This window comes from Aedes aegypti, chromosome 1 (genome assembly GCF_002204515.2).
Source record: "Aedes aegypti strain LVP_AGWG chromosome 1, AaegL5.0 Primary Assembly, whole genome shotgun sequence".
NCBI classification, from domain to species: Eukaryota; Metazoa; Arthropoda; class Insecta; order Diptera; family Culicidae; genus Aedes; species Aedes aegypti.
The window spans coordinates 302,248,789-302,263,673 of NC_035107.1; the positions used below are offsets into that span (position 1 = coordinate 302,248,789).

The 14,885-nt window shown below is 44.1% G+C and overlaps 1 protein-coding gene across 1 annotated transcript in view; it reads right to left on the reverse strand.

The window, feature by feature from the left end:
• Nucleotides 1-14,599, reverse strand: part of LOC5579966 (nuclear pore complex protein Nup98-Nup96) — a 55,389-nt gene extending 40,790 nt beyond the window's left edge. Inside the window, exons 1-2 of the mRNA XM_001658433.2 lie at nt 13,926-14,599; nt 4,620-6,924 (exon numbers count right to left, since the gene is read on the reverse strand). Coding sequence (XP_001658483.2) covers nt 4,620-6,924; nt 13,926-14,208 — 2,588 coding nt within the window. The 5' untranslated portion in view covers nt 14,209-14,599. The remainder of the gene's footprint in view (nt 1-4,619; nt 6,925-13,925) is intronic.
• Nucleotides 14,600-14,885: the final 286 nt, after the last annotated feature.

The following is a 14,885-nucleotide window of genomic DNA, read 5'->3' on the forward strand; positions in this document are numbered from 1 at the left end:
TGAAACGTTAATTCACATATTCAGTAAAATATATCAATTATTTTCACTTACCCCATTTATCCACTTGCCCCGCGGTACCTTGAATCATTTTATTTAAGATACCATACTATACAAAGAACATAATTTCGAAGATCCATTTTTAATTGATTGAATATCGTCAAATTTGGCAGCAGAAGCTATAGCCATTAGACCACCAATCCCTTCATTGTAAAATTTGACGCTTGGACTACAAATAGTATGCTTAAATCTTATAAATCATCATTGAAGATACTTTAGCCATCAAAAGTGTGTGAAGCGTCTGTCACAATTAACATAACAGGTCTATAAATTAATAGCATAGCCCTCTCCTACGGAAATCCGCTTCGAAGTTGACCATTTGGAAGTCTGGCCATCATTTGGATCCATAATTATGATGTAATGACGTCCAAATCATATTCTTGAAATTGAAAAAAATGGGTTCCGATTTTGGCACGGTTCCGTTTTTGGCAACTGAAAATTTCGATTTTGTTGCCAAAAACGGAATCCCACTGTATTACTCTGAGGAAAATGAATAGTAGATTCACTGAGTAGAAATAAGTGGCGACAATCTTATTGTAATATGGTTTCTGAATTGCCATAATAAGGATTACCTCTTTTGTTGAAGTGGTATAAAAAATCTAATTATAGCTTCATTTCCTCAAAATTTACAAGTAGAAAGTAGACGTTGTGAAGCATTGCATTTGCCACCGAAAAGTGAATCTTGTAGGAGACTATGGACCAATGCACGCGGTCACTCGTTGACGTTTGAGCGGTGCCGTGTTATTTACGTGACCATGGTAACGAGTGAATTTGGCACCGCTCAAACGTCAAAATAGTGAACTCGTGCATTGGTCCATAATAGAAGCCAAAGGTAACTTTACCCTTAAATATTCACTATAATAATGACTATGAAAAGTAAGACGCTGAGATCATTCATTATGGTGGTATGGTTATAGTTAGTTTCGAGAAATTGTTGAAAAGACAAGGAAAGTAACTTTTTTCTTTAAGGATATATGAACGTAATGACCAATAAATACTTTTAACAACAAAAAACGAAATTAACTAGAACTACAACTGAACAGCCAAATTTTGTTAAGACTTGACGACAATTGACATTTAAGACTCTAATCTTACGTAAAAGACAGGAGTAATCAGAATAGCACTTTAATGACAAATTATCCAAAACCATTTCGACTAGACAGTATGAGTAATGACACTACTACACTACTATTTCAAACAAATTCTGCTGTAGCTGCTAATTTTTACAATGCTCATCCGGAAAGTATGGCACGGTAAATGGCTGGGCATGGCGTACCATTGGTACCTCGCGTACCTACAGGAATAAAATAGACCCCATTGTGTGGTCCTTAGACTCTTGCCCAGCAACTCCTATCCCTACCTCCTCGTGGTACTGGCCGGGGTACGAGTAATACTTATGACACACTTGTGGTATACGTACCATGGTACAATTATCTTGAAATGGGTTCCATACTGATAATTGTCTTCATTCAAGATAGCCTTGGAATAATTTTCTTGACAACTTGTACCATGGTATATGTATCAGATGTCTAACCTTGGGGTAGATCGGGTAACCAACCCCCGGTGGGAACTTTGGTCGTATGCTGACAGGGAAGGGGGGGTTTGCTTTTGCTTTTGCTTCTGCAAACCTTGAGCGTCTGTACTCCATGTTAGGAGCGGCTCACAACAGCGTCTGTTCCCCATGTCAGGAGCGGCTGATCATCGTCCGAGTGCCAGAGAAGGACTCTAAGCTAAACTGCGCACTATGGCCCTCCGAACATTTAGGAGGAATGGTCCACCGGAAATATAGGGGGTTGGTGTCAGGCCCTGCAAGCCAGCCGTAAAAATACATCAGCACAGGATCGTCAACGAGATAATACGGACCGGAACAATCGGCAAAGACCACAGCAACGAAAATGGACTAGCGATTGAAAACTCGATACGTGGAATCGTAAATCTCTCAACTGCATCGGTAGCACACGCATACTCTCCGATGTACTGAAGATCCGCGGTTTCGACATCGTAGCGCTGCAGGAGGTGTGCTGGACAGGTTCGATGGTGCCATCTACCAGAGCTGCGGCAACACACGTGAGCTGGGAACAGCTTTTATAGTGATGGGTGATATGCAAAGGCGCGTGATCGGGTGGTGGCCGATCAACGAAAGAATGTGCAAGTTGAGGCTCAAAGGCCGGTTCTTCAACTTCAGCATCATAAACGTGCATAGCCCTCACTCCGGAAGCACTGATGATGAAAAGGACGCATTTTACGCGCAGCTCGAACGCGAGTACGACCGCTGCCCAAGCCACGACGTCAAGATCATCATAGGAGATTTGAACGCTCAGGTTGGCCAGGAGGAGGAGTTCAGACCGACGATTGGAAAGTTCAGCGCCCACCGGCTGACGAACGAGAACGGCCTACGACTGATAGATTTTGCCGCCTCCAAGAACATGGCCATTCGCAGCACCTACTTCCAGCACAGCCTCCCGTATCGATACACCTGGAGATCACCACTGCAGACGGAATCACAAATCGACCACGTTTTGATCGATGGACGGCACTTCTCCGATATAACCGACGTTAGAACCTATCGTGGCGCTAACATTGACTCTGATCACTATCTAGTGATGGTGAAACTGCGCTAAAAACTATCCGTCATCAACAATGTACGGTATCGACGCCAGCCTCGGTATAACCTAGCGCTATTGGCCCAACCGAACGTCGCTGCCGCATACGCGCAGCATCTCAAGGTAGCGTTGCCGGAAGAGGGCGAGCTTGACGAAGCCCCTCTTGAGGACTGCTGGAGCAACATAAAAGCAGCCGAGAGCATCGTCGGGTACGTGGAAAGGAGGACATGTAACGATTGGTTTGACGAAGAATACAGGCAAGTTTTGAAGGAGAAGGATGCAGCGCGGACGAGAGGTGATTGAAAGGTGGAAGCAGCACTACGATGAACACCTGAATGGCACGGATAACACAGGTACCGAGGGTCACGACAGCGGAGGAAGTGACTACGTCAGCACGGCGGATGAAGGAAACCATCCTGCCCCCACATTGAGGTTAGTTAAGGATGCCATCAACCAGCTCAAGAACAACAAGGCCGCTGGTAAGGATGGTATTGGAGCTGAAATCATCAAAATGGGCCCGGAGAGGCTGGCCATTTGTCTGCACCGGCTGATTGTCAGAATCTGGGAAACGGAACAGCTGGGTCTACCACAAAAGGCCGAATCACATAAGGCCGAAAGCACAGAAGGCCGAATCACAGAAGGCCGAATCACAGAAGGCCGAATCACAAAAGGCCGAATCACAAAAGGCCGAATCACTAAAGGCCGAATTAGAGTTACAAGCCTAAAGAATAAAGCTTGGATATGAAAAGAACAAGTCCATGCTTTGTTAAATGCAGTCATGTCAGTAACCAGTGCCTTTTGTGGTACCGTACGGTACTCCACCAATTTGTATGCCAACTAAAGTTGGCGAAGCACACGGTTCGGCCTAGTGGTCCCTAGTTGGCCATTACGCCTATTAGAAACAGATTAGTGCCGCTCTGGTCTTGCGAGGCCATAACCGTTAAGGAGCGATTCCTCGGGTCCTAAGGGCGCCCTAAACGTCAAGGAGTACCCCTCTCGGCAAAGTCACTCCGGCCTTGTCCTGGGCTCTGTCGATGTAAGCCAAAGAGAAAAGACGCCAGGGAGACAAGTAGATCGCACCTTTCCGTCAAGTCGATCTACTAGCGATCCATCAAGTTAATTTTTCGACTACCACCACCACCCTGCGGGGAAATCCACCGGAGGCCCATCCAGCCGGCCGCAAAAACATCGTCAGCAAGTGCTCGTCCATCGGCATGGAGACACCAGGCTAAGCAGCATCAACAGTACCGGTAAGTCCCAAAGTTTTCAATAAATTACCCGCTCTACACCCACAATCACAATAGTAAATTCAATAAAGTCAACCCACACCACATAAGCAATAGTTTTCCAATAAATTTCACATTATTTTTCATTTTAAATTACACTTTTTACATAACCCAAGTAAGGGGACAGTATCTGCACGTTGGTCGTGAAGCCCCTCCGATTGCCCGGTAGTAAGCCGACCTTGAGACCCAGCTTGAGGGGTCCCTTTCTACTGGAAGATTACCGCGAGCTTTGCTAGGGTTAAATTTGTCAGAAATGCCTTAAGGAATTCCTTCGACCAAATGTATTCTGTAGTGATTGTTGAAAGGATTGCAGTAGTAATCCTTTGCAAAATTATTCATTATGTCTTTGGAGGGTTTTGTTCCTTAACGGATTTTTTGGATCAACATTTCTCGAGAACTTATTCAAATAGGCTCAAGTCAGAAACAAACTTACTTTATCGATAAAAAAAGTAAATTAAAAATCTTCTTTTTTTGAACTTAGTTGTATTGCAATCTTTCTGAATTCCAAAACAACTTCAGAATAGAACAAAATTTCGAACAAATCTCTAAATGAAACTGCTTTTTGTACAAACTTTAAGTTGAAGAATATCAAGAAACACTAAAGCTATAGCCCACAACGTGTTTTACAACTCTTTTTGATTGCCAACGGAACAGAAAACTTGTAGGTACTCACCCCGGTCTACGCAGCACGATCCCGGTCGGGTGCGGTTCCGCCTCCTCCTGGATGCTATTGGACATCAGCGACAGATCCCCCATCCCGGTGGCATTGGCCGTGGTGTCATTCAGAAACGACCGATTGCTCGACGACAGCAGCGAATCATTCATGTTAATCGGCGAACTTCCACTGCTAGCCACTCGCCCGGCCGTGTCCGGTTTTCCGGCTGGTTGGGAACCGGTGGAGCCCGTTGGTGAAGAGCTGGAGTCCAGCGAGATGTTGGGATCCTTGGCGGCAGAGGACGACGCCGCGGATTGGGCGGCCGATGATGGGGCGAATTCCTTGATTGTGGTGTCCAGCACCGACTCCGAGAGGCGATTGCTTTGCCGGACTTTGTCCAGGGCGTTCGACTGTAGCCAGGAAACGCGACGGCTGGTGTCCTGGGCGGATGATGGGACCTCGATCGGGTTCAGCGGGATCTGGTTGTGGAAGGACTCTTTGGCGACTGGATCGTCCTTGGCGGTGGAATCGTTACCGGAAGTTTGCTGAGGGGCGGCTCGGTTCTGAATCGTGATGGTTGGGGTGGACACCTTTGGTTTGATGATGAGTCGCTTGGCGTTCGGTTTGAGGGAGAAGGATTCCTCCAGGGTGCTGTCGTACTCTTCGAGGCCTTCGAATAGGGATTTCTTGGAGAGGGTGGCCGCCCCGACGGGTTTCACCCGAACGCCACTTCCGGCGACTTTGGGCGAGACCTTGAACTGTTGGTTGGCGCCCTCGAGGATGGCTTTCTGGGCTGTAGGGTTGGTCGGTTTGAGGGATTCGGCCGTGGCTCCGGTCAAGGGTTTGATGTCTTTGAAGATGGGATTGTCGCCGTACGGGGAAGTGACCATGGCGAGGATCTGCTGGTGGATGGGAACTGAGGCTTGGGTTGGCTGGCCAGCCATTCCCATTCCGGTGTTGGTTCCAAGCCCTGCGCCGAATCCTCCGCCTCCGAGGGTTCCAAAGCCGCCAGTTCCTGCGCCGAGAGTGGAAGTATTACCAAACAGGCCGGTTCCAGTGCCAAGACCGCCAGGTTTGTTCGCTGTGTTTCCGAACAGGGATCCGGAACCGGTGCCGAAGTTCAAGCCGCCTCCGAAGGTACCCGTTGAGGTGGCCGTGTTCAGTCCGAACGCTGGAGCTGGCTGTTTGTTGAAGGTACTTCCGAATAGGGAACCTCCGGTGTTGGTGGCCGTTCCGAAGCCTCCGAAAGTTGGCGCCGTTGAGGCGGGAGTTTGTCCGAATGGACTTTGGATGGCTCCGAAGGTGCTCGCGGGCTTGGCACCGAATAGACCGCCTCCGGTGGTGTTGGTTGCCGTGGTAGATCCGAACCCGAATCCGGTCTGGGTGGTTTGCGTTCCTAATCCTCCGAAGGCGGTTCCTCCAGCAGTGCTTGTGGTGGTTCCTGAGAACAATCCTCCGGCAGGCTGGGGTTGACTCTGGGCTCCGAATCCGCCGAAAGTGGACTGTCCAAAGGTGTTCGTAGCCGGAGTTGCCGTTTGACCGAACAATCCGGTGGTTGACGTTCCGAAGGCTGGCTTGTTAGCTGTCAGGCCTCCCAAAGTGCTGGTGTTGGTCTGGCCGAATCCGAAGCTGGTGGTTGTGGCCGTAGCCCCAAAAGACTTCCCAAATGCAGTTGCTTGGGTCGCTCCGAAGGCCGGTGCCGTAGTCTGTCCAAAGGTATTGGTGGTGCTTCCGAAAAGGCCCGTGCTCGGCTGAGACGTCGTAGTCTGTCCGAATAGTGACTGGGGTTGTGTCGCTTGTGCCCCAAATGGTGTGGGCGCCGGTTGTGCTCCGAAGAATCCTCCGGCTGCCCCTGCTTGAGGTCCCTTCCGGTTTGCTTGGTAATCCTCAATCCTCAGCTCCTCAACCGACTTATTCTCATACTCCTTCATGAAAGTGATGCAGTGCTGCTTGGTCTGAACGGTGGTCGTTTGGCCATTCTTGACCAACGTGTCCGTCGATGCCGTTTGCTGATATTTGGCCACCGCCGTTCCATTTCCGGCGCCAATCGGAGCTACTCCTCCAAAAGCTGGCTTCTGCGCTCCGAACAGTCCCCCACTCTGTGCCGTTTGGCCGAAGAATCCTCCGGTCGTGGTTTGACTGGTGCTTGCCTGGCCAAAAAGCGAAGTCTGCGCCGCGGGTTGTCCGAAACCTCCAAATCCGGCCGGTTTGGCCGCTCCGAATGCCGAATTGTTGTTGTTAGTGCCGAACAGGGACGTACTCGGGGCCGTATTATTCTGCGTTCCGAACAGAGAAGTGGTTTGCTGCTGCGGCTGGCCGAATGCTGAAAAAACAAGAAATAATATTTCATATTTCAGAAATTTCAATGAATGTATTTCTGGTAGGTATTTGAACAAAGTTTAAGATATTACTCAAAAGATTCCTCTGGAATTGATCCATTAATTCCTTCATGAACTCCCCAAAGTACTCCTGCAAGATTGTCTTTCAGAATGCTTTCAAGAATTCGAAGAATTTTTTTATCCTCCAAAAACTAGTAAAGAGATTTCTCCAGACATTTCTTCAAAAAATACTCAAAGAAATCCTCAGCCTCTCCAGATTTCATCCTAGGACTTGTTCCAAGTTAAGAAATTCTACAAGAATTCAATCATCCATTTGCCAGAAAATGCTCCAGCTATTCCTCCAAAGCTTCCTACGGATTATTACAGAATTTATTGTATGTGCGAAAACTTGTATGAATCTACAGGGAAATTGCTAAAATAATTATTGGAATAACTACCATACGATGTCCGATATTGCAGGACTTTATTGAGGAATCGCTGGAAATGTTCAGGAGAAAAACCTCGAGGAAATTTATGTAGAAACAATCATAGATATAACAAGAATAATGGCTGTAGCATTTTTTGGAGTGAAATCCTGAATGAGCTTTTCAAGAATCCTAGGAGTATTGAAAAGAAAAATGATTAGGGAAATTTTTGGAAGGGACTGCAGGAAGATCCTTGGATAAAATTATGAGAAATCTTATGAGGCGATTCTTGGGGGAATGCCTGGTAGGAATATCTAGAATCTCAAGAATTTTCCCATGGATTCACTGCAGGGAGGAAAAAAGAGCAAAAAGGGACTTAAGAGGTAATTTTGTTTGAAAAGGAGATTTTACAAATCTTCCACTAAAAGTAAAGATTTTTCTAGAGACTCGCATTGAAATAAAGATCAAGTCTAAAAAAGACCTTCTGCCAGTCTTGGAATCCTAGAGTAATAACTGGATAAATTGGTGGAAGAATTTGTGGAAAATTTATAGGATAGGATAGTAACTGAAAAAATATTCAAAGTAATTCCTGTAGAAATTACTGAAGGTTGGAGTTTTGTTATTTTTTTTTCTTTTAGCAAATGCTGTGAACTTCAAGAATCCCTTGAATCGTTGGAGGATTTTCTGGGCGAATTTTCGAGAGAATTGGTAGAGAAATTTTGGGAGCGATTCTTGAAGGGGTATATAAAAGTGATCCATAAGAAATCTCGCGTAACTTTTCAAAAGGCCTATCTAACATTGAGAAGTTCTCTATCGATCTATAGTGAAAAACGTCCCAAAAGATTTGTTTTTCTTTATTAGAGAGACTTTCAGCCCGAGGCTGGTTCGTCTCTCCAAAAGATTGAGTTTTTTACTGTTATAATCGAAATTGAGCGAGAAAGGAAAGAATCTCTCGTTTTTACATAGCTCTTTTAGCGAAGTTTAGCGAGAAATGGCTGAAGAAACCACTAGAAGATTTTTTGAGGCTTTTTCTTGAGGGGTATGAAAAGAATTGTGAAGGAATTTCATAGTCGAACAAAGAACTCTGAAAGCTTTGGAATTCTACACCAGGATTCATTTAGAGCAGGAGAAGGAAAAAGTTACTCCAGAGACCATTTTGGTTGGGCCTAAAAGAGACTTTAGAGACCTTCTATTGAGACATGCATTAAAATAGTGACCAAGTCCAAAGCTGTTAGTTACTGAGTGTCTAAAATCGGGAACTTTAGACACCGCATGCTTGAAAACAGGAACCAAAATGAGACCGGAAAGAGATCACGATGCCCACCGCAGCCTGAATAAACACAAATTGCTAACGACCATCATAACGCGACATTACACCGGTCGTTGCTAAACACGTATGGGAAACAGCAACCTACCCTGTCGGTTAACAGTGCGTTTGTATCTTTGGCAACGCTATCCAACCGATCCAACCGTTGCTATTCTTTAAAACAAAGTGACGTGCAGTCTCGTGTTTCGTCGGTATTTTATTGTTCCGTTTTTTTTTGAGGATGTATTGGAGAAACTCTGCAGGATTTCCCGGAGGATATCTAGGGGAATTCTCGGAATAACTCCAGAAGGATTCCTAATGGAGCTTCGGAGGATTTCCTAGGAATTACTGGAGCATTCCTGGAGAAACTCCGATTAAATTATTGGAGGAACTATCTCGAAAATCCAAATAAAATCGCAAAGAAATTTTCGGAGGAGTTCCCAGTGTAGCTCGAAAAGAATTACCGGTAGAGCCGCCCAGAAATTACATCGGGACATTCTTTTCAAGAATTCCCCCGAAGATTTCTCCAAAGAACTCCTCCGGTATTTTCTTCAGGAATTTCTCATGGGATTTCGAATGGCATTTCCAATTCCTCGTCATCCAGGATTTTTTCTGAGGATTTCGTCCAGAAATTCATAAAGAAATTCTTATTTGGATTTTCTCCAGAAATTATTTCGGGGACTTTTCAGAGAATTTAAACCAGCTGTGGATTTGCAGCAGGAATTTCTCCAGAAACGTCCTCCAGGAATTCACCCGGGGATTTCAAGGAATCCTCCAGAGATATCCCCCAACATTTACTCAGGGATTTTCTTCAGGAATTTCTTAGGGAATATCTTTCAGGCATTCATCCGGGGATTTGCTGCAAGAATTTTTCCGGGGACTCGTTCCAGGTATCCCGTCGGGTATATATTTCCTTCAGAAATTTATCCGTGGATTTCGTCCAGAAACTCCTCTTGGGATTTTCTTAAGAAATTTCTTTGATGATTTGAGAAGATTCCTTCGGCGAATTTCTTCCAGAAATTCTTCTGGGGATTTCGTCCAGGAATTCCTACGCCGATTTTCTCTAGAAATTCCTTCGGAGATTTTTTCATAGAATTCCTCTGGAGATTTCCCCCAAGAATTCCTCTGGGAATTCACTCCAGGAATTTCTCCGAGAATTTCAAGGATTCTCTCTGGGGGTATTCCTAGACCTCCTTGGAGATTTTTTCCAGGAATTCAACAGGGGATTTCTATAGCAATTCCTCCAGGGATTTCCTTCAAAAAATCTGTCGGGGATTTTTTTTCAGAGAATTTTTCCGGAGATTTCCTTCAGGAATTTCTCTTGTGATTTGAATTAGGAATTTCTCTTATGATTTCAACCAGGAATTTCTGTGGGGATTTTCTCCAGGAATTCCTCCGGGGATTTCAAGGATTACTCTGCCAATATCCCCAAGAACTCCTCTGAGAATTTTCGCCAGGAATTTCTCAGGGGATTTACAATAGTAATTCCTCATGGGATTTTCTCCAGGAATTCCTCAGGGAATTTCCAATAGCAATTCCTCCGGAGATTTCGTCCAGGATTTTCTCTTGGGATTTCGTCCAGAAATTCATCTGAGGATTTTCTTCAAAAAAATTTTCTGAGATTTTTTTTTCTCGAAACTTCTCCTGGGATATTCTCCAGGAATTCTTCTGAGAATTTCGTCCAGAAATTCCTCTAGGGTTTTCGTCCAGGAATTCCTCCAGAAACTTCTTTGACGATATGCTCCAGGCATTTCTTCCGGAGAATTCCCCCAAGAACTCCTCCGGGGATTCTCTTCAAAATTCTTCAGGAGATCTCCAATAGCAATTCCTTCTGGGATTTGCAACAAAAAATTTCTCCGGGGATTTCACCAAGAAAGGTCTCCGAGGATTTTCTTAATAAATTCCTCCGGAGATTGTTTTATAGAATTCCTCTGGGGATTCACTCCAGGAATTTCTTCGAGAATATCAAATAGCAATTCCTTCGGGGATGAAAATTTTCTCCAGGAATTCCCCAAGGGACTTCTAATAACAATTCCTACGGGGATTTCGTCCAGAAATTATTTTGTGCTTTCCTATAGGAATTGCTTCGGGAATTTCCTCCAGAAGCACCTCCGGAGATTGGTCCAGGAATTCCCCTGAGCATTTCCTACAGAAACTTCCCTGGAGATTTGCTCTAGGAACTACCAAGGGGATTTCCAATAGCAATCCCTCAGGGGATTTCGTCCAGAATTTCCTCTGGGTATTTCACCCAAAAAAATCATAAGGATTAAAAATCATTCTCCGGGGATTTTCTTCAGAATTTCTTCTGGGATTTTTTTCAGCGAATTTTTCTGGAAATTTTCTCCAGGTAGTTCTAGGGAAATTTGCAAGATTTTTTCCGAAGATCTTTTCATGGGATTTCTTAGAGGATTTTCTTCAAAAATGCCCCCGGGGATTTCTTCCAAGAACTTTTCCGAGAATTCCCTCCAAGAAATAATCCGGGGATTTCCTTCCTTTAAAGTTCTCGGGGTATTCCTTCGGTGCTTCACCGTTCATTCCTCCTGAGTTGTTTCAGAAATTCTTTAGGAGTTCTTTCAGCAATTCTTCTGGATCGAATCCAGCATATCCTCCGAAGTTCCTCCAAAGTTCTACCGGGAAGAACTTTGGATTTCCTTCTTAGCTCCTTTGGAATTGTTGCGTAGTTCTTTCGGGTATTCCTCTAGGAATTTTTCGAGTTTCCCCCATGAATTCCTCTGTAGGTGCTCTAACAATTCCTCCGGCGTTCCTTCAGAAATTTTTCCGGAGTTTTTCCTGAAGCTTTGAAGAAACTTCGAAGCAGATGTTGGATAAAATCCAAAAGAATTGCTGAAAGAACTCCAGTGGAATTTCTGGAGCAACTCAGGAGGAATCACCAGTGAACCTCCGAAGGAACTCTAAAGAAATTCCTGTAGGAATTTTAGACAAAACCCTAGAAAATCTCCAAAGGAAATCCTGGAGTAACTTTCAAGTAAAATTCAAATTCCTACAGTTGGAAAGAAATTCCGGAGGAACTTTCTGGAAATCCAAATGAATCGCTGGATGATTTTTTGGAATAAGCCGTTCCGAGGAATTGCTGGATGATATCCAGAAGAATTTCCGATGGAAATCCGGTATAATTTTTAGAGGAGTTCCCAGTAGAAGTCTAGAGAAATTCCCGGAGAAACTTTTGAGAAATTTTCCGAGGAACTCTGGACAAACTTCCGGAGGGAATGTAGTGAATTATTCGAAGCAACTTCAGAAGAATTCCATTTCATGTTTACTATGTCTCAATCAACTTTCCAAAGCATTTTTGTTCTATGAGTCGATGGGAACTTCAGTAATCGATTCATGGAGGTTTGCCTGTACTTGAGAAACTCTGGAAAGTTCTGGAGTTATTTATTTGGTGGAACTCCATGGAGGAAATCCTCGGCCCCGGAGGGGAAACCTTAAGAGGAGTCCTTGGGACATCCCTGGAGGATTTTTTTTTTGAAAAAATCGCCGGATGAATTTCTGAAGAAAATTCCGGTGGAATTCCTGGTGGAAATAACCGAAGGAATTCATTAGCGATAGGGAGCCAGATCCTATTCATGGCACTTTTGGTTCATTTCGGCAGAGGGGTTTTTGTAAGCTACAGAGCTTATTTTTGGTCAAAATATGCATCGCACTGAGGCGCTTCTAATTGCAAAGTTTCAGACGATTCGGCCGAGAAAAACTCCCCATGCCAAAGTGAATCATACAAGTGACCAAGTGGTTCAGCACCCTGCTTTTTGTCTAAATGTCCAAATAATGCGGAACAAACACTTCACGTTATGTCGTGCAAACACTGTAGCTGTCAATAATGATAAACAAGAAGCAAGAATAGCAACTACCGGTGAAATAAAACCACTAACCTAAAATAGAACCACTTTGCGTATTCATTTTATGCACGCATCTGTGAACGCACTGGTGGGCATCGTCATAACCCTAAATCGAGAAGCACGATCTGTCCCAGTTGGGACGTTACGTCAGAAAGAAGACGAAGAAGAAAATTATTCCGAATGCTTCTTTATCCAACATTCATACAGTGGATTTTTTCCGGATTTAGCAGGGAATTCCTCCGTGCTTTTCGTTTAGAATAGAATGCCCGTTCGATTTTGGCAAAATCCATTTTACCACCGTGCCAAAATCGAAAGGTTTTCAAAAATTCGTTAGATTTTGGTAACTATTATCAACAATTTCTACAATTTATTCAAAACTAAGTTTAGAGGATGACTTTGTAGTTCAATTCAGAATGAATTGTGTAAGAAAAATGCACTCTACAAAGACCGTTCGATTTTGGCAACATGTCAGTTTTGGACGTGTTTGCCCAAATCGAACGAACACTGTACTGGTTGTAGATAATGAATGATGACGCCTATCAAATGTTTTTTCCGAGCAAATCTTTCATTCTAGAGAAATGTTCAATTAGATGACTTTTCTCCATACAAAATAGAATTATTTTACTTCGACTGTTCTATCGATATCTCTAGCAGATCTTCCTACCGAACTTCATCTAAGAAAATCCTGAAAAGTTTATTCCAGATATTCATTTATGGATTTCAAAATTTTCTGACCTATGAGACTTCCTCCAGGAGTTGCTGGACTTCCTACGCTGATTTTTTCTACTTATTTTTTCTTGAATTCATCTGCACATTCTTCCATAAAATACTGCAAATAATCCTTTAGGAATTTTCATAGGACTTATACTGCCCATAAACGCATAATTGTCCCATGTGAATAGGAAATCCAGCAGATATGGGACTGATATGCTTTTATGGGCAGTATAGGACTTTGTACTTTTCATAACATCAACCGGGTATTCCTGATATGATTCTTCCCAAAATTGCTCCAATTTTTAAATAATTTCACCTAAGGATTGATTCTGAAGTTCTTCCTAAAATTTTACGATTTTCTTTTAATCTACATGGATTCTTCTATTTTTAATTTAAAGTTTTACAAAAAGTTTCTGCTTTCTTTTAGAAATACTTCCTGGATTTTTTTCAGGAGATTCTCCAAAGATAATCTGGATATTTTTTAAACTTTCCTGGAAAGTTTCAAAAAGAATTCATGGAGGCTAGAGAAATCACTGCTAAAATTTTTGAAGATTACTGGTTATTATTATTTATCTTTATTTGAGTGGCTTTTCGCCCTTGGCGAGTTCGATAATGATAAAAAAGATACTTTAGGAACCTGCTACCAGCCCTGGGAACGAACAAATTGCGTCGCAGTAAAAATATATAGAATCAGTGACGTCACCCACCTCCGAATCCAGATTGGGTAGTTGCCGGAGCGCCGAAAGCCGGTGCCGCCGTGGTACTCGCCCCGAACAGTCCACCTGCGGCGGGTTGCGTTTGTCCGAAGAGCGAAGGCGTCGCCTGTTGGCCAAAAGTGGGCGTAGCCCCGAAGGCCCCAGTCGTCGCAGGCTTCCCAAAGGTACTCGTCTGCCCGAATGGACTGGCCGTGGCTGTGGTGCTTCCGAATGTGCTGCCAAATCCCCCGGCAGCACTCGTTTGGCCGAATCCTCCCTGCTTGGGGCCAAACATGGTCGATTTCCGAAAATTCGCTTCAAAGCTTCTGAATAGATATCACTTTTGTTTTGATTTTTGCTCCGTCGCCACTTTCTCTCGCGAAACTGTCAATAATGAAAACGCGCGAACATAACCTCAACTCAACGAACTGAAGTCAATAAACACCAAGAAGAAGAGGCAGACACCGATTCGATCGGTTCCAATCACTTTTTCCACATGAAATCACACTTCAAATGATGGACTTTCACCTTATTTCGACGCGGAACGATGCCCGGCACGTAATTTCACTACTTTAGCACGGAATCAGTTGATTTTTACGCTCAATTTCGGGATTTTCCGGCGAGCAAAATTTCGAACACAGTTTTCACGTTGATTCAAGCAAAAGGATACTCGGCTCAGGTCAGCTCGCGGGAGTGCGAATGAAGCAGAGCTTTTTATGTCATCTTCGGAAAGCTTGGTTTTTGACAGAAGCCCGATAGATCAAGGTGTTTTAAATAGCAGGTAAGCTTTCTTCTGAGCTTTCTACACGCAAAAAATATGTGCGGTAAAAACTACAATTTTCTTCTCCTCTGGGTGGCCGAGACTAAACTACCATCACAGACAAACAGACGTCACACTCTCATCGCTGTTCATCGACCAACTTTTTAACGATCGATTCGAATATCTTGTAGGTGGTCAATCGACCATCCGCA